The sequence below is a fragment of the Anarrhichthys ocellatus genome, unplaced genomic scaffold (genome assembly GCF_004355925.1).
Source record: "Anarrhichthys ocellatus isolate YVR2014 unplaced genomic scaffold, GSC_Weel_1.0 scaffold65, whole genome shotgun sequence".
NCBI classification, from domain to species: domain Eukaryota; kingdom Metazoa; phylum Chordata; class Actinopteri; order Perciformes; family Anarhichadidae; genus Anarrhichthys; species Anarrhichthys ocellatus.
Genome location: NW_022280095.1, coordinates 394,933 through 413,288, shown reverse-complemented (window position 1 = coordinate 413,288; position 18,356 = coordinate 394,933). Strand labels below are relative to the sequence as shown.

Genomic DNA, 18,356 nt, shown 5'->3' with positions numbered 1-18,356 from the left:
ACACACACACACACACACACACACACACACACACACACACACACACATACATACATATATATGAAACACACAGTATTATGATTTCCTCAGTTTACTTACAGACATGGCTCATCACCATCATCATCAGACTTGTTGTTGTCTCCTTCTCCGTCACACTCGGGCAGCTGAGGCATGACCCTGAATTGACAATCAGCAACCATGTTCAGTTTTCTTTTATATCTTGTGGTAAGCATGAGGGCATCATTCTAGGCTTGTGCAGATTGGCGATTGTATGATATATCAACGATTGAAAGGATTGTCGATGATTGTTTTTTCATTCATATATAGTCATATTTTATGACGCTGACATCTTTAAAAAAAATTTAGAAAAATGTGATTGTGTTATAGTTGTTCTATAAATGTAATTTATGGTGCTGTAGGATTGCTGCTAGACCGCCCTGTTAATACAGGTGAATGCGGGCATTTTGTTTTTGTGGAAATGAAAAAATACATTTTTACTTTTCTTTTTTTTTTTAGACTGAGAACTGAAACCATAACAGAGACTAAGTACTAAGTCACTTTTTAGCAGAAATGCTTTTCTCTGTTAATTCAAGAGAAATGTACCCACATTTGCGCACCGATACACACTCTTATAATAAAATCCTTACTTTTCTAACAAGTGGTGGACCGTGATCTGCAGAGGCCTGGCCTTGAACAGCAGCAGAGGACAGAAAGTGTTGAGGAGCGTCTGGAGGGGCTCTGGCAGGTTTGTCTTCTGGTCCGCTATGAACCGTGGTGGAAGGGAGTTCTGTGTCAGCTGCTCCACACGCACATATGTCAGAGCCATGCCGACTGACTGCAGCACCGCCAATGGGAAAACGGGGTCATCCGGTTCAGTGAAGGCATCTGCATTCAGACAAGAAGGACTATGAGTTGTGAATTCAGGACTGTTACATAAAGTGGTTACATACATTTTAAAAGATTAGAGATAGACATGGATAAATGTTCATTATTTACTAGTGATATGCTAAATGAAAAGCAAGTATTTGGTACATTTTGGTGCTTTCCTTTCCCCCCCCCCCCCCCCCCCGAGTAGGCTTGCTTCTCAGAGATTGTGTCATAAGTTAAACTAAATCCACACACACACACACACACACACACGCACCTGTGATGTTGACCGGTAAAGGAAACAGCAGGTTGAAGATTCCTTCCACGAAGAACTCCGTCCATTCACGGGTCAGCTCGGACGGCAGTTTCTCCAGCACATCGGGAGAAGACGATGTGAAGAACTGGTTCAGCTTCACTATCGCTGCAGCGTTCTCGCACACAAACAACTGCACCCAAGGGTTCCATAAGCTGCTCACATTCTCGCTGGCGGTCTGAAATTGGAAGGCAAGCAAATGAAGTCGAAGATCGAGAAGGACAGCAGATGCGTGCCGTGAATAAGAAACAAAACAGAAAAATATTCCTTTATTTAGGGTCAGCAGAGTAGCATGGTGAGCACTCCAACAACTCAAATAACTAAGGTGAAGAGTTCAACCCCTGAGAGCTCAACTCTGTAGCCACTCAATGGCCTCTGACCTCAAAGTCCCCCAAAACCACACAATAAACACGATCAATGTCTCACCTCCAACCACGCCAACATAGAGCAGAGCAAGAAATCCCACTGGCTGCCCCCGAGAACTCTGGGACAATTAGTCACCAGCCAGGACAGAAAGCGCATCATCTCCGCAGCAAGGTTCAACTGTTCTGCAGTTGCTTTAGACAGATCACTGAAACACCAAGATGCAGATAGATCAGTAGAAAGCATCGGAACTTTGAACAGTGTTTCAAGAGATTAAATAAACATTAAAATAATGTTTAAAATGTCTGTGTGACCACATTACCTGCTAAAGAGGAACCAATCCTCCTTGCTGCTCCTCCACTCCATCACGGTGGCCAGGATAGCCTGCAGAACCTCCTCCTCTACGTGAGTGTTGGCTTTTAGACAGCACAGCAGCACCGCAAGACACCCGTACACATCTGTGACACACACACACACACACACCAACATCATTTGTTTGGTTCAAGTCCAAAATGTGCATGTATACACTTGTGTATGCGAGTGTTTTTGTGTGTAATCTCACTGTCATTTTCTTGCCAGTTGATTATTCCAGCAGTTGCCAGAGCCACAAGAGTCTCTTGGTCCTCTATGGTCGTGGTGGGGCAGAGCACCTGGAGCGTGCTCAGTTTGCCCCGAGACACCGGGAACAAACTGACCAAACGGACCATTTTCAATATGCAACAGTGGTGAGAGGGGCCATGTAAAAAGATTTGAGTGTGAAATAAAAAAATAAAAAAACACTAATAAATAAATTGTTAAACCTGTCTGCACTGCCGTAAAGCCTCCTCACGGTTGCACCGTGTGTGGCTGCCAAGTTATTGGTGTGGATATAGTTCTCCAGAGTCAGAGACCAGAGACCTCCATCCTCCACCGACCTACAGGGTAACAACACATATATTCACCGTTTCTTCAGAAGTTATGTAATGCATTACATTTCTTCAAAAAATCTTTTGAAGAGGCTCCATGAAATGCAAAACGGATTACATGTGTTGATCTTGTGTGTAGGGCACCTTGAGTAGAGTGTCCCCAGCAGATCTTTCATTGGAACCTGGCTCTGGAGTCCTCCTAAGAGCCCTGAGTCAGTCAGCAGGCTGTGATAGGCAGGGATGTCCTCGACCTCCTTACACCACTGCAGTGCATACAACAGCTCTGAAACTGCCAAAGAAAAGCACGCACATACAAACATATTAAACAGCATCATAGACTGACTTGGACAGATTCAAAACTGAAAAAAACACCAAAGTTACAGAGACATTTAGTTAATTTCCTGTGAGTGTTTGTGTACCTGTGTACTTAAGGTTTGGCAAGCGTGAAGCACAGTCTGCCTCCTCTTTGTCACAAGGTGTGAAGGTGACAGTCTGGGCCACCCTCCCCAACAGGGCACAGGCACAGAGGTGGGCTGGTGGCCTGGCCGACACCCTAAACTTCCAGATTTCCATGGAGGGGTTTTCACAAACGCCTCGGTGACGGCCGGACAGTAAAGGGGTTTTGATCCACTGCAGACGACGGGGAAAAAGGGGGAAGAACGCATGCATGAATGAATGAATGAATGAATGTCAAAGAGTTTCACATGGAGAATCTAATAAAAGCAGAATCCTTCCACGGCAAAGTCTGCATAACAAATGTATAGTGGTGTCAGAATTAGAAATAGATTTTCCTTATGTCAGGAGGATGGATTGGCTGGCTCACCTGAGGTGGTAAGGCCCGTCGTATTCTTGTCCATTCGGTCTGGCTGGGCGTCAGTTGTGTAAAGAACTGGACGAGGAGGGAGGACTCTTCATCGCAGACTGAGAGGATTGTCTCCACTAGGCTCTGTACAGCCACTATTAGAACCTGCAAACTAAACACAGAAGAGGAAGCTTGAACCACGGCAAAGCCTTGGGACAGATTCTTAAGATATGGTTGCATGGATTCAGACACAATGTACAGGCCCAAATTTAAGGGAAGGGAGTACTGACAAACCCACAGAGGGTGTTTTGTTACCTTTTAATATCCAGAGAAATGGTGAGTAGTTGCTTTGTCACCCAAAGGGCTGCGCTGTGCAGGAAACCACCTGCCTTGACCTCATATTCAGAGTGTTGAACCAATGACTGGACCCCAGCCACACACACGTTCCTCAGCTTACCTAAAAGGGAGTCTTTGAAAAAAACAAAAAAAAAAAAAAAAAAAAACTTTGTTAGTCAGCTTCCCCGAAAAGAATATGCGTTTGTGCGCTGTGCCAGTACCTACCAGACAGGTGTGTGTGTGTTTGATCTTGGGCGGTGAGCTGGAAGACGGTGAGCAAGAGTTCCTCAGCAGAGAGAAGCAGAAGACAGTCTTGCACAGAAGAGAAGAACGTGGAGGCCACGTCGCAGATGAAGCAGATGAGTGGCTCCATGTCGCCTGCATCCGACAGACTCTTGGTCTCGGAGAGAGTGGCGTGGAGCCTCTCTAAGATCTTCTCTAAGTACACCTCCCCTATCACAGGCCCTGCACAAGTAAATACAGAGGAAAAAAAGATGATTGTCTGGTGACGAATAGTAAAAATCCATAACTGATGAGCATCAAGAGTCCAGCGAAAAACTACTTTTCCACTGAAAAAAAACTAAAAACTTGCTAGTGCATGTGTGATGATGCGTGTGTGTGTGTGTGTGTTCACCATTGTTGTGGTGCTGAGAGAGGACCAAGCTGATAAGTGTCCAACTGTGGTTGCTGGTAGAAGAGGTAGAACTGGGAGAGCGGCCTCCCACCTTGCACAGCTCCTCAGTCAATCCCAGGAGTTGCTCGCCAAGAACTGAACCTTTCAGCCAACAGTAACAGCTCGTGAGCGTCTCAGGATCTGAACACGCCTGACAGGACAGACAGTGACACAGGTGTTTAGAACTACCTATATGTACACGTGACGTATAGGTAGATAACACACTTTGATCTGTGAAGGGAAGAAACATACCCTCTGAATAATTTGCAGGATAATTCCCCACTGCAAATCCATCTAGAAACCAGAGGGAAGAGCACTGATGTCAGCAAAGAAACAGCAGCAATATCAGGTCAGAACTTCTGGCATCTGCATCTTAGGTTACCGTGCTGATATGGTTGAGGATGCGGGTGGTCTCCTGCTGGCTGCAGCAGTAGAGTGAGCTGAAGACCATCTCCACCAAGTGCTCGGTGTCTCTGCGGCCCTCCTCGGCCAGCCACACCACCGCCCGCTCCAGCAGGAACTGCATCGCTGGATTCTTCATGGTCACCTCATCCCTCAGCTCGCCGTCTGCTAGTTTGTCTTCCAACTCAACCAATGTCTAATGCAAGAACGGTGTAGGGGGGGGGGTCAATTTTATGTGTAATTCTTTCAATTGTACATATTTTTCACAGATTCGGCCATTTAAAAAAAGACAAGATACATGGCTCAAAACGACTTACACTGAAGACCCTGGGTGTGTGGAAAGACTGCAGGAGAAGGGAGAGGAAAACAAGATGTCTCTCCGAGTTTTTCTCATTCACATGCGCCAGGCACAGCTGGGCCAGCTGACACACTACGTCCTCGAAATGCTGGGTCTGTAGGGACCCAAATGCCGTCTCATTCACCGGCTCCGACTCTGTCTGAGCCGGCTTCTCAACGCCGTCACCCTCAACTCCACTTTTCTCATTGTTCTCTGGCTGAGAGAAACAGATCTTGACAGATTTCTTCTTCCGGGCGTGCTTGCTTTTCACCCTCTCAGGGTAGCGCATTACCTGGAGATACAAGAGAAAGCGAGAGTAGATTTATTTAGGCATTGTGTTTTCGGTTTCACTTCGGCCACTTTTAAAAAGACACGAATGGCTCCGACAGCCATGTTGAGCAGCTGTATCCTTGTATGTCTGAACCGGAGATTCCCCAAACCAAACTCACCTGCAGCAAGGTGGCTACTCCTTCCAAAGCCTGGGGGTCTGCATCCTCGTTGTCGGCATAACGGATAAACAGAAGACCCAGCGCCTCCCAGAAGTCTGCCAGAAGCACTTGAAAGACATCCCTGCTGTCATTAGCTTCGTCTTCACGATGTAGGCCGGCCTTTTTCTCCCAGGAAACAAGCATTTCAGTGACCAAAAGGAAGAGGGGACCATTTTGAACTGAGGGGTTTCCAAGAGCCTTTTCTAGAAGTGGCAGGAGCTACAGAAAGACAACAAAACAATGTGAGACCAGACCTAAGTAGATCTGACATGTACGGGAAAATATGTGTAACTCTGTGATCCCACCTGCTGTGAAATAAGCATGGTTCGTATTTTCTTCTGTTCCTCCTCTTCTTCTGTGTTGTGCAGTATGCAGTACCGCAAGCACTCAACGACGGACGTCACTATAACGGCACTTTCCGATGGACTTGTCGCAGCACGCTCACTTGACAGCCTGAGACAAACGCAGAGACACTTGATGATGAGTGTGATACAGGAGTAATGATCTGTAACTTACAACGAGAGCAAGTGGATTCTTTTTATCACAATATATGTGAAGATATGACAAATATATTCAAAATCACATCCAACTGAATTTAAATCACTGCTCAGTGCAATGAATCAGGAAAAGGTGTTTTAATCTGTAAAGTAAGATTTCAAATTACAATGTCCTTTGATTATAGTTACAAATTTGCATAGAATCAGATTTGGCCAACAGGATTTTCTGATCACACAAAATGAGCTGATTTTCACAATATTGTTTCCTTAATATTTGATAAATAATAGCAATATTGAATAATCATCTGGTCCAAGCGTATAATATAGTGCCTTGAAAAAGTATCCCCCCCCCCCCTTGTTTTTTCTTATCATTTTGTTGCATTATAACCAGGCATTTGAATGGATTGCATGGAATGTGCCCCAAAACAATGGAGACGTAAAATAAAAAAAGATTTTGAAACCTAAAGAGTGGTGACTATGTGTTCACCCCCTTTGCTAAAAACAATCCCCTAAATAGGATCTGGTGCCACCAATTGCCTTTGAAAGTCACACAATTAGTGCAGTGTGTGCAATCTTAGTGTCATATGATCTGTCACATGACCTCAGTCTCTTTACACCCGTTCTGAAAGGCTGGAGTCTACACCTCTAAGCAACATGAAGACCAAGGAGCTCTCTAGACAGGTCAGGGACAAGGTTCTGGAGAAGAAGACAGGATTGGGATATAAAAAACTACTGCTTACAGGTAGATTGTATTTAACTAATCATGTGACTTCTGAAGGTAATTGAAGGGTGAATACATGGGCACGCACAATAGAACTCCACTTAAATTCCAGGTTATAATGCAACAACGTAGGAAAAACACCAGGAGGGTGAATACTTTACATTGTACCAACACACACAAAAACTAATTACCCTTGTATGAGGGAAGAGAAGAAGGTGGTGTGGAAGTCCACGGTCGGATCGGTGACCTGCTGGGGCAGTTTGCTGAGGAGGGGCATTAGATTAGGGTGGAGTGCTTTAGCCATGCCTTTGCCCCCCTCTTTCAGTAGAGCCCAAAGTTTAGGTAAGAAGCCCTTCTTGGCGTTCACATGTGTCCAGCAATCCTGTAGCAGGAGCAGGAAAAGCAGAGATCAGATACAACATTTTCAGAACACCTGACAATACAATGGCAGTAGCATGACTGCACACGCGAGGTCATTCCTTTGAATGCGACCTTACCGGGATCGTAGAGACGACGTGAAGAACAGCCTCCCACACTGGAGGCAGCACTACGGGATCCGTGTCGTCAATGCTGAGCAGAATAGCGGGGCAGAGTCGGGCTGCTTCAGCCTGGACCAGTCCTGGAGTAAACTCACACAGAGCACACAGCATCTCGAAAAATGCCCCTCGCACCTGTGGAGAAACATAGTAGTAGTATTTAATAATTCAAAACACATTATTGCATGTATTTTAGGTGGCATTTGGCAGGACAAACTGATGGAATTTAACATTTTAAATGAAACATCTACAGCCAGATGTTACTGCCTCTACGCCATTTAAAATCCCTTTAAATGCATCCAGAGAGACCAGCTCACAAAGATTCAGGTAGCATGAGGTATTTTTGGGGATATCACATATTATCCCTTACAATCTTTGCAAAACTACAACTGTTCATCAAAATGAAAACATATACCAAGTGTTTAGGAGTCCCACTCAATGCCAGTACCTGTGGTGTCTTGTGTTTGCTGTACTTCCAGAACTTCCCAGAGTTAAGAAGATGTGCCAGTCTTTCCTCCAGGGCCGTCCTGTCACTCTGGAGCAGCAGGGAGAGCAGCCTCTTCACCCCCAACAGAGAACTGGTCAGCATGCGCACATATTTGCCTTCTCTCTCCTCCTCCGTCACACTTCTGGAGAACAAGGGGAACCAGTTTCCTCAGCAAAAGGATCTGACCGAATGTAACATTGTTGTGCCTACAGAGTTAGAATAACGGACACAGAGACTTGAACTTACTGTGGATCACTCAGTGTGTCTGCCGTTTCCTTTAACAAAGTATCTTGAAGTACCTGCAATTATAAGAACAATTTACTGTTTTCAGTTCAGTAGATAACAAACTCCCTTGTCCGCACTAAGGCCACCACTACTACTCACACTGAGGATATCGTCCTGGCAGAAGCCGAGAGCCTCCGGCTGTTTGGTGGGAGAGAAAGCAGCATGGAAGGCCTGGCATGCGGCGGAAGCTGCCGGTGTGTAAGTGTCACACTGGGACAGAATCCAGTGGCCCATCAAGCTCTTCAGAAAGGGGGCCAAGCTGCGACGCACTTTCAGCACCAGCTGCTCAAAGGCCTGCTGGGTGGCCTCCCTGATCCGGCGATCGTGGTCCTGATGAGACAATATTGATGGAGACAAAAGTTACAAAAGTCGATGTAGACAAGCGTCAAACACTTGAGCACATGAAGTCGTGTGGTGAATGACCAGCTCACCACGGATATCTTGCAGTAAATCCTTGGCCAGTATGGCAGGACCCCTTTCACCTCTTCAGCGTCCCGCTCCTGACACATGGACCCAAAGTCCTGCACCGCCTGAGAGGAGAACCCAACATCAAGACCAACACCGGGACCAAAAGACACCCCAGGGAGGCTTCAACAACACCCAATGGGAGATTGTTTTTCATGATATTTCAAGTGGTTGGTTGTAGCTACCTGTGTTATATTACATGTGTGTGTTATCTGTGATTGGAAGACCATATAGTTTAAACTTACCTTCAGTCTGGTAACAACATCCCTCTTCGAGAGTTTCCTGAGCACCAGGCGGAAATCTGCGTCCACCAGGTTGTCTATCTCCTCCGCGCCGTGGATAGCGGGGACATAACTCAGCTCGGAGGTGACCGACGTGTCGAAGCCCACGAACCCCGGGATGACACCACCCTCCCGGGTCAGCACCGCAGCAGCTCGGCCGCTGCTGGACGGCTAGTAGCGGGAGAGAAGCGTTAGCCAGGCAGACACGTTGTGGTTATGAAACAGGTGGGACACTGCGCCGTTAGCTACGTTAACGTACAGACATCAGTACTTACCCGAACATTTCCTTTAGTTCGCTGTTTATTCTTACCCCCCATGGATTCGCATTAATCTTAAAAGTAATCAGTTTGTATCCTTTTAAATGACTCAGAGTGGAGCCACTGCTCGGGATAAGTATGACGGAACTGAGGACTTCCTCTCTCTTCTTCTTCATTTGGGGTTTTTACGGCAGCCGGCATCCGTTCTGTTGCATTACTGCCTCCTTCTGGATCTAGACCATTACTGCGCCATCTGCATATTAGGTCCTTTTTTATTCAACCAGTGTCTCTCAAGAAGTTAATAAACAGCTACATTATACTTCTGTACTAAAATATTCCTTACTGATATTTCTGTTAGTCCAATTTTCCTCATTTCAGTTACCATCACTTCTCCTCCATGACATAATTACATGCTGCACTGTCTCCGTCTGGTGTCACTGCTCGCATAACCCTGTTGAATGCTTTCCCAAGTTATTTTTAGGCTGTGTGAATCTGTTGACTAATACCTGTTTGTGTTTTATCTTGTAGCTCAGCTGATTTTGGATCGATGGATATGGGAGAAGGAAGGTCGAGGACCCATGAGAGACAATATAGGCCTAGCAACTTTGAAAAATGAATCATACTACACAAAGGACCTGTGGTAATGTGCCGGGTGCTGGTAGGTAGAGGAGCAGTGATGTAAGAAGCTAAACTAGTGATGAAAACACTATTTATGATCACAGCTAATGACGTTCCATAAATTTAAGTTGGGGGAACAAAGACCACAACGTATCTCCCAAGGCAATTTCCTGTCCAGGCCTATGCAGGTGTGTCTAACCCTTTCTCCGTCTCTTCTCTCTCTTTCAGGACCAGAACCACAGGAGTATGGAGACAACACCAGCACCCTCACCCTGAGTCTCAACTCCCTGGGTTTTGCAAGCCTTTCCCTGGTACTTTAAAAAAAAAAGAAATAAACCCATTATTAATCATCCAATGGTGGTGTGCTATTTGTTTGTGAAAAATTGCAAATGCAGTGTTTTAACACAATTACCTTGCCTATTGTGATATCAACTTCACTCCGGAATGCTATTTATTTAATTGTCATTTTAGATTTGTTTCCAGTGAGATATTAATTACTTTATAGTGACTTTGCTGTTTGTTGTTGCAAACATTACTGTTGCTGCTCTAGAAGCAATATTTAGTTATATCTAAATGATTCAAACCTGTTCTGAATTATTTGTTTTTTAAATTCTACATATTGATAAGAGTAGCTCCCAGCAGTAATACATTCCTAAAGATATATTCCTACCTGCAGAACGGAGGATTCTGTTGTTGCTTGTAAATTGCATCCTCACCACTAGATGCCACTAAATCTCACACAAGTTCCTTTAAGCAAAGGAACTTGAGACGTCAACAAGGCAGGGAACTCGAGCTGTACACTTACTAATCCTCAAATATTAGCACTTTTTACTTAAAAAAACAAACACGGAATTGATGAAACTGAATACATACGTTGTTGCTCACTATGAATACTGTCAATGAATTGATTTACTGACTATGTGGCACTAGAGGAAAGTAGGTGTCTATAGAAATATTGGGATGTTACCTCTTTTGACCTTACACAGAACATTTAATATGACATATTGTATTGGCAAGGGGGAATTTTGTGAGGGTGGGCAGCTGAAAGGTTTAGGTTTCCAAAATCACAAGGAATCATATTGTGGAACCCGCGAAAGGTTAGTAGTCAACATCTTGTGCTGCTCTGGAAATGTTCGATTTTAGACTTGGATGATCTTCTAGCACAACAAATATAACAAACATTAAAATGATATGAGAACAAACTCAGCACATAAAACTAACAACTCGTGCACTTGGATTGAAAAATATTTTAATATACACTCTTTTTGCATCAATCAAAAACATTTGCTGAGATTTGTAATATAACTGTAACCATAGATTTAGTTAACATGTTAACTATTATTTAAACACCGCTACTTTAGTCTAAACATGAATTGTGCACTTTTTACAATTATAGCTTCTGTTGTGAAGGTCAGCTGTGTCTAAAGCTGGAATAGAATTCAAAATAAGAAGTTCACAATCTGGCAGTTCAAACTACCAGGCATTTTTAATTTTAAAAAAATAAAAAATTGTCTAATCAACCAAAAATTTCACAGACCCCCTGTTGAAGACCTCTGCCATAGGTAATACATCATGAAACAGTGCATTCAAGTGTGATTGTGGTGATTATATTTTCTTCTCACGAACCGTCCACAGGGAGGAAGTATAGCTACTTTACGTCTGACTCCAATCTTTCAATCCTCCGTTTTAGTTGAGGAAATTTGGGATTTCCACTGAGTGTGTCTGTTGCACACACTAGGGGAAGACGATATCTGTAAATAGCAGCTGTGTCTCTTATTTATATATTTATTTATATAACTATCCCGCCATCACAACTCACCAGGAAATTATCCATGCTGCTGCTGACCGTGTCCTAGAGTCAGTAATGATCCCGTCATGTTCCCCGTCTGAACTAGAGGGAGGGATCAGCTCCGCAGTGCTTCATGTCACTCAGACCCGTACAAAGCAGCTTTCAAATTACAAGTGTTGCAAGCAAAAAACCTCAGAGTTCAATTTTGATACCATATATTTAAATATGTTTACATGAACATGGGTTGTAATCAAAATAATGTCTCAAATGAGTTAGTTTGCAGTTAAAAGCAGACCATCAGTAAAAATTAAAACATATGCACAAAATTTGTAAAAATGGCACCATCAACCTCTCCCAGAGCCGTACAGCTTAATTAATATATGACTGTTTTGCATTTTATCTTTTTAATAAACTTGTACATATAAATGTAACTGTTAATGCAGGTTTTAAAGTAATCAGATCAGTGCTTTGCAGCATGTGTTGTAAACACATTCTGATTTCCTGCCTTAACATGATTTCACTATCTTGTAAATGAATAGTCGGTGTGATTTACAAATGTTTATTGAGCTGTATTTACACCCAATTTATGTGTCTTCAAGGTGAAATTTGTATTTATCACTTAATTAGTCTTGTAAACTGACAAATTACCAAACCATTTTGTTCATGCTTCACCATCTTCTCCACAAAAGTAATATTCACCATTGTTCTTGCTGCTTCCTTAACCACATGATCTATAGAGGTGACTTGTTTGATTGCAATCATTATTGTCAAGTGTAGTTAGAACTTGCATTTATAAAAAAAAAAAAAAAAAAAAAATCTATTTGAGTAACTTGTTAAAAATGGTGAATTTCTACCCCTGTGTTCCACATCATAGATCACAATCTGAATGCATCTCCCATTGTTTACTACAGAATAAAATATTTGACCAGGCTACAGAATTACATTTATCATCACTTACACCAGTTGAAACCGTATTCAGAAATGATCGAGTAGTGAGCCCAAACTCTTTCTCCTGTTAAATCACAGTCGGTATCACGGTTCCTGATTGAAAAAGATGAGCGACTTGTTAGAGCAACCATCCAAATCACAGTATACGGTGATCTACCGTACTACTACCATCCACATCTTACAGAAGAGGTAACGTCACCCTGACTTAATATAATATAATGAATAATAAATACTTCTATATGCATTTCATTCATTTCACCAGCTACCTGTTTTCATAAAAGCCCAGTTGTGTAGCACCACATGTGAAACTCATGGTGCCCTGCTTAGGCTTATCATCCTCCAAAGCATTATCCCATCTCACAACGCCACATCGTCTGAGCTGTAATACCACCTTCAGAAGAAATCCTTAAGTTCCTCAGAGATAACGTACACTCTTTCCATTCCCTGTTGCGGGACACCCTGAAAGGCCCTCCCACAGCCCGGTCCCAACTCAACCGAGCTGGATGTCGGCTCCTGGGGGAAGCACCGTGGTGTAACGAGGGTCCAGTTTGGGAGCAAAGCCTTTAAAGTCCCGGGAGGCTTGAGTCCCAAACACATCTAGCAACTGTCGGTTCATCAGAGCAAATCTAGGAGCGGAAAACGGAAAAGGATCTCTGTAATGTTGTGAAAAATACCGTAACATGATAAAAACAGTTGGACTATTGAATTTTTTCACTTTGATATAATCCTCCTCAGTGGTTATTTGCATAAAAAGACACTATTGAAACAATTAAGAAATAAAAGCTTAGTGAGCAGCATAGCAAGCGCCAAGGAAATTATTACTTCCAGTGGACAACAATCAACGTTAAAGGTGGAGAATTGCCCCTTTACAATGACAGTTTTGACAGCACCCACAGCAGGTTTCGTACCTGCCCTTCGTTAAACGATGCAGGAACTTCCAGTACGAAGGCCGGAGGTTCTGCACTTCCATCACAGCCTGTGTAACAGGAACGAGTCATACATTATATCCTTAACTCAGCATATTTTTGTGAGTAGGTATGCATGTTTGTATACGTGCTACTTACAGCCTGGAAACAGATGGCAGTGGAGATGGCATACAGGACTGTGTCCGCATGAGGGAAGTAAGGGAAGCGTCCCGCCTCAATGCCTTTGAAGTACATGGTCTAAAGACAGAGATTAGTACATGTGCTGTTAATGAACACAGACGCACGTCAGATAAGCAGACACGTTCAGTAGCGCGTTACTAACATGCAAGTCTATCTTCTGTTATAGTTGTTCTGGCAACAAGCTAACTTAGGAACTACTACAATGTCTATAGCATTTCTATGGTTCTGTATGCATGCTTGTACACACCAGGGACTGTGTCTGGATGTGGATGAAAATTAGGTATTCATCAGTGAACCCCGACATTAATATTTAACAAAATAATGCACGTTAATGTGTTATTTGAAAGGTGTCTCCTACTTTTTAATGATATTCAGTAAATATGGTTTTGCTATCCTTGAGATTAAAGTCGGTGTGTAGATCTTTCCGACAAAGTCATTTTCTGTTTTTACTGTTGGAAGTGTTTCTGAGATGTTCTTTTTACCTCCACCAGCTTAGAGAAGAGATACATGGATATTGACGTGCTTTTGTAGAAGAACATGGACATACCAGCCAGGAAGCCTTTAAGGACAGAAAGAGACAATCGACAAACAGATTACAGGCATGAACGTTACTACAGGGCTAGCCAAAGTCTGGAAACAAATGTGACATGCTTTACATCATATAACCATGTGACAAAGGCCTGTGCTATATGCTTGAACAAATAGTAATTCCACTATAGTTTGGCGTAGCCAGCCAGCGGGGGGTGGGAGGGGGGGGGGGTATTTGTGAACACTTGTGGCCTGCAAAAGCCTTCATTTTGTGGCCTCTGGTATATTCTAAACTGTGTTTTAGAATATGATCAGTGTTTATGAATTCTAAATTCATAAACACTGATCTTAATTATTGCATATTTCCCGATAGTTAACCTGTAGTGAATTATTGTAAAGGATTAGGCTTCTAGTGCGTTTTAGCCCACCGTCTTTAAAAAGCTATTCATCTTTAAAACAATGCATATTCCTGATTGATCAGAACTTCTGTAATTATTCAATCTTACTTATTATTTTATAATTATTCATTGACACCTTCACTGTAAGGTTTATCAAGACATGCCACATTGATGGTTAATGTAATGTTCTACGAGAAAGTTAAATGCACTCTTATTCAACAGAAATAAACAATGTTATATTAAGAGGGGGACATGTTTTTATGCCATAGATTATCTTATTTATTGGTTTTAAATTCAATTGTCGAAATTGCTGCCACCGCTGTTTCACAATGTAGACCATCAATGCATCTCTGAATATATTTTATCATTGATTAATTTGTTAATATCTGTCAAACACTGAAGACAAGTCTCTGGTCTCTACTCGGCAGGACACAACCTCTCAGCTGAACGCACACACACACATTCAAATTCATATAGAGCATGTGGGGGGCGGGACTGAGACAGACAGACAGAGAGAGGCAGACAGACAGCACTTTTAGCTACCATTATGCTTGCATCATCAAGCAGAAGCAAGCGGTCCTAAAACGTACACGCTCAGCAAATCGCAATTTGTTAACCCTTGCCCCCCCCTGAGCGAGTTGTACATCCCTAAGGTTAGAGCAGCTGACACATGACCCGACATCAGCTGAGACAATCCGGAGAATTGCTCCACATGAACTTTGTTTGACAGTTTACACAATATCGTCTCACCAGCAATCAGTGCATGGAGTTCATCGTCAATGTTGCGCAGCCAGCGCAGCAAGCAGCTTGTTCCCTGAGCATAGTTAAAAAGAAATTCACAAGATAACACAAGAGATACTGAAATGGGAAAAATATGGGAAATAGTTAACATAATACCAAAAAGACGCAATTTTAGAAATAACAGCATGTACCTTATAGATACTGACGAACGATCCTAGAAAGGCCCCGAGCTGGAAGTTCTCCTTGTTGTAGAAGAGGGCCGGGAGCCGGGAGGGTTTGGTGAACACGTGCCTGAACGCTGAAGGCACTTTGAGACAACACTGAATCAGGTAGCCAATACTGAACATCCGGACAAATCCCTGGACAATGAGAGAAAATAAAGAAATATTTAATAAAAGAAGAAAGAAATATGAGTGTTAATATCCATCATAACAAAAGTGTCTTACTTTCACACAGTAGGAAATGCAGTTGTCTTGGTAATGTTTACAACATCTGTGTCTTGGACCCTTTTTGCATCTGAAAAAAATAAATAAAAAGGTCAATATTAGGCACTCTGTACAGATCTTTGTGTCAGTGTAAAGGAGTGCATCCTCTCACATTGATTGTAGCAGTTCCCTGATGCGGGCTACCAGAGTTCTGCTCCTGGGTGGCCTTTCTCCTGAGGCCTGGGGATCCTCCGTCCTCTCAAGGGGCCTCGAGCTGATCTGTTCTGCCCCAACGGAGTGAGTTGGAATCTCTTCTTTCCCGATGATGAACCTGTGACAGAAAAAGCACACCACCTACGTAAGCTTTACCAAAAACACCACCAGTCGATCTAAAGCGAGGCATCGGTGGGAGAAGGGACGACTTACTTTAACGCAGAGAATGCAAAGCCTTTGAGACCGTCTTTACTCCTGCAGCATAAAACACAACATTTAACTCAAACTCTAACGTTCACTCAAATACATTTTTCATTTTTGACCAACGTTGCAGATTTTACTGGAGGAATCTGTCCGCTGTGCTGCTCTGACCTGAAGAAGAACATGTAGAGCGACGCTGTTATGCAGAACAAGAGCACCTAATGGAAGACAGAAAAAAAGGGCATCAGCTGAAAAATAGGCATCTGGCCACATCTGTAATGAAAGTCATACGATATAATGATTTAATCGTCATGGGACACAAACTATTATCAAGTTTATTTATGCACATATGACAACTTTTGCTGAGTTACTTCATATTCTTTACTGACACATGAGATTGGCAATATGTGAAAGAAAACAGAAAACACACCATCAGGGTGTAACGCCCTTAGCAGCAGAACTTTTATATTATTTGGGCCCCCGAGCCCCGTTATTTAGCTCCCTCCCTTCACTCCCTTCACACCCACACCTCCCTGTCATCTCACCTCGCCGTGTCTGATGGGTCTGACGATGCCTCGTGTCACTGCCATGCGGAACAAAGTCTCAGTGGCCTGACAAGAGGACACAGTCACAAATACATTGTGTGAAAAAAAAGAAGCTTATACATCTCTTTAAGTATATCAAATAATGCTTAAATGAACAAAGTAGCTCTTACAATATTTGTCATGTATATTGTCAGCATCCCTCTCCTGACAAACGAAAGAAAGATACAGATATATTATCAATAAACACAGAACCTGATGCTTTAGATGCTTCCAACAACTTAATTAGGTCCCAAAAAATAAGTGCCACGTGTGTGTAGTGCTGTTACTTGGCGAATGTGTCCCTAATTCTAAACATGGAAAGACGTTCAGAGAGAAGGAGAACCAAGAAAAATCAAGTGAGAATAAACAAAGAACTGGAATGTCACCTGCTCTTGCGCTCCAGGAGGATGGCAATATAGGAGGCAGGCAGTGCCGAGCCAAACCCCGCAGACCAGGAGTGGAACCCTCCCAACAGTTTCCTGAAGTTAATAAATAAACAGTGTCATTTATTGTTTTTCAACTGGAAAGTGGACTCGAGCACAGTCAGCACAGACTTTCTTTAAAGAAGCAATGTTTGGGTAGACATTTTGAAACATGTGCAGCACTTTTGAGCTTAATATGCACCAGGTGTTGAGGCGAGTAACAATGAACATGCATTTATAAGACTTGTGTTTGTTTTGATCAACTGCAATGCCTGACATTCCTCTCTGGAGATCAACAAAGGCTTATCTTATCTCATCTTTCCAAGAAAAAAAAATGCAATAGGGCACATTCAAGCAACTCAGCAGACCCTGAGATAATAATTCATTAACATCCAAACACTGATAATATGAGCCTGTGTGTATTGTATGTGTTGAAAGTAACGTTACTAACCTGAGAAGGCAAAAGAAAACAATGTAGAGGCCTCCATTGGCAGTGAGGAAGGAGGTAGACCACAAGATCTCCGGGAGAAGCCTTTTAAGATAGTAATCCTTCTTCCTTCTTCTCAGAACTGCTGCTATCTGCAATAACGTCACATGGTTGCCAAATCATTTCATGACAGTTGAGAAAACTTAAGGAATGTTGTGCAATTGTATTAAACTCTCCAGCTGGAGCTATAATAATAATAATAATAATAATAATAATGGTTGGCTGTGCGGTATTAAGGAATGCTTCCAGTGCGTCAAAAACTGGTTGAACTGATCAGATCCTGTTTACGGTTGACTAACGTTTACGTATCATTAGCCACTCACTCGTGATTCTGTCATGCAGTTTGTATTCATAGGGCAAGGGTAAAGTACCGCATGCAATGTTTTATTACCTGCACGAGCAATACATTCAAATGTTGTCCCCTAATGAAAACTAGCGACGTGTCAGCTAATCTTTACGACGTTACCTCAGAAGTAACGATAGTTAGCCTAACTTGGTTAGCTAGTTAGCTAACTTTAGCTTCAGAGTCTCACCTAAAACTGTCACAAGTTCAAATATCACAGGTCAAACGGCCACATTTACCAGGTAGAGAGGAGCGTATATTTTGAAGGAGACCTCCAGAGCACCCCTGGCGACGTCCACAGCAGACTGCACACACGACGGGTCCCAGGTATGACCGATCTCGTAGCAGCTGTGTGGTATTTTGCTGAGGGCGGCCATGTCTGTACCACTACTGACCGTGCTGGCGCTGCACAACGACCAACAGCAGACGCGCGTTCACTGGAACGGGAGCGCAGGCACGTAAACGAGCTGTGCACGTGCACGGCGCTGCCGGGACCATATTCTACTGATCTACGAATAGTTTCACATCCTATGGCTGC

General features: G+C 43.1%; 2 protein-coding genes across 2 annotated transcripts in view; both read right to left on the bottom strand.

Annotated features, from left to right (window-relative positions):
* Positions 1-9,194, bottom strand: part of ltn1 (listerin E3 ubiquitin protein ligase 1) — a 12,744-nt gene extending 3,550 nt beyond the window's left edge. Inside the window, exons 1-26 of the mRNA XM_031872724.1 lie at positions 9,034-9,194; positions 8,723-8,929; positions 8,444-8,542; positions 8,112-8,342; positions 7,974-8,026; positions 7,689-7,869; positions 7,202-7,375; positions 6,896-7,086; positions 5,792-5,939; positions 5,448-5,705; positions 4,979-5,290; positions 4,642-4,857; positions 4,512-4,553; positions 4,221-4,410; positions 3,812-4,051; positions 3,566-3,719; positions 3,272-3,422; positions 2,868-3,078; positions 2,593-2,737; positions 2,344-2,457; positions 2,106-2,233; positions 1,866-2,001; positions 1,607-1,751; positions 1,145-1,358; positions 648-885; positions 100-177 (exon numbers count right to left, since the gene is read on the bottom strand). Of these exons, the coding sequence (XP_031728584.1) occupies positions 100-177; positions 648-885; positions 1,145-1,358; positions 1,607-1,751; positions 1,866-2,001; positions 2,106-2,233; positions 2,344-2,457; positions 2,593-2,737; positions 2,868-3,078; positions 3,272-3,422; positions 3,566-3,719; positions 3,812-4,051; positions 4,221-4,410; positions 4,512-4,553; positions 4,642-4,857; positions 4,979-5,290; positions 5,448-5,705; positions 5,792-5,939; positions 6,896-7,086; positions 7,202-7,375; positions 7,689-7,869; positions 7,974-8,026; positions 8,112-8,342; positions 8,444-8,542; positions 8,723-8,929; positions 9,034-9,075 (4,298 nt within the window). The 5' untranslated portion in view covers positions 9,076-9,194. The remainder of the gene's footprint in view (positions 1-99; positions 178-647; positions 886-1,144; positions 1,359-1,606; positions 1,752-1,865; positions 2,002-2,105; positions 2,234-2,343; positions 2,458-2,592; positions 2,738-2,867; positions 3,079-3,271; positions 3,423-3,565; positions 3,720-3,811; positions 4,052-4,220; positions 4,411-4,511; positions 4,554-4,641; positions 4,858-4,978; positions 5,291-5,447; positions 5,706-5,791; positions 5,940-6,895; positions 7,087-7,201; positions 7,376-7,688; positions 7,870-7,973; positions 8,027-8,111; positions 8,343-8,443; positions 8,543-8,722; positions 8,930-9,033) is intronic.
* A 1,671-nt stretch (positions 9,195-10,865) lies between these two features.
* On the bottom strand, positions 10,866-18,232 carry tmem135 (transmembrane protein 135). Its single transcript, XM_031872740.1, has 15 exons — positions 18,058-18,232; positions 17,440-17,567; positions 16,953-17,045; positions 16,698-16,731; positions 16,528-16,593; positions 16,154-16,200; positions 15,995-16,036; positions 15,741-15,899; positions 15,590-15,659; positions 15,335-15,502; positions 15,153-15,216; positions 13,959-14,035; positions 13,435-13,533; positions 13,279-13,346; positions 10,866-12,996 (listed from the first exon to the last, which is right to left on the bottom strand). The coding sequence occupies exons 1-15, from the start codon at positions 18,193-18,195 to the stop codon at positions 12,861-12,863; spliced, it is 1,389 nt and encodes a 462-aa protein (XP_031728600.1). The 5' UTR covers positions 18,196-18,232; the 3' UTR covers positions 10,866-12,860.
* Positions 18,233-18,356: the final 124 nt, after the last annotated feature.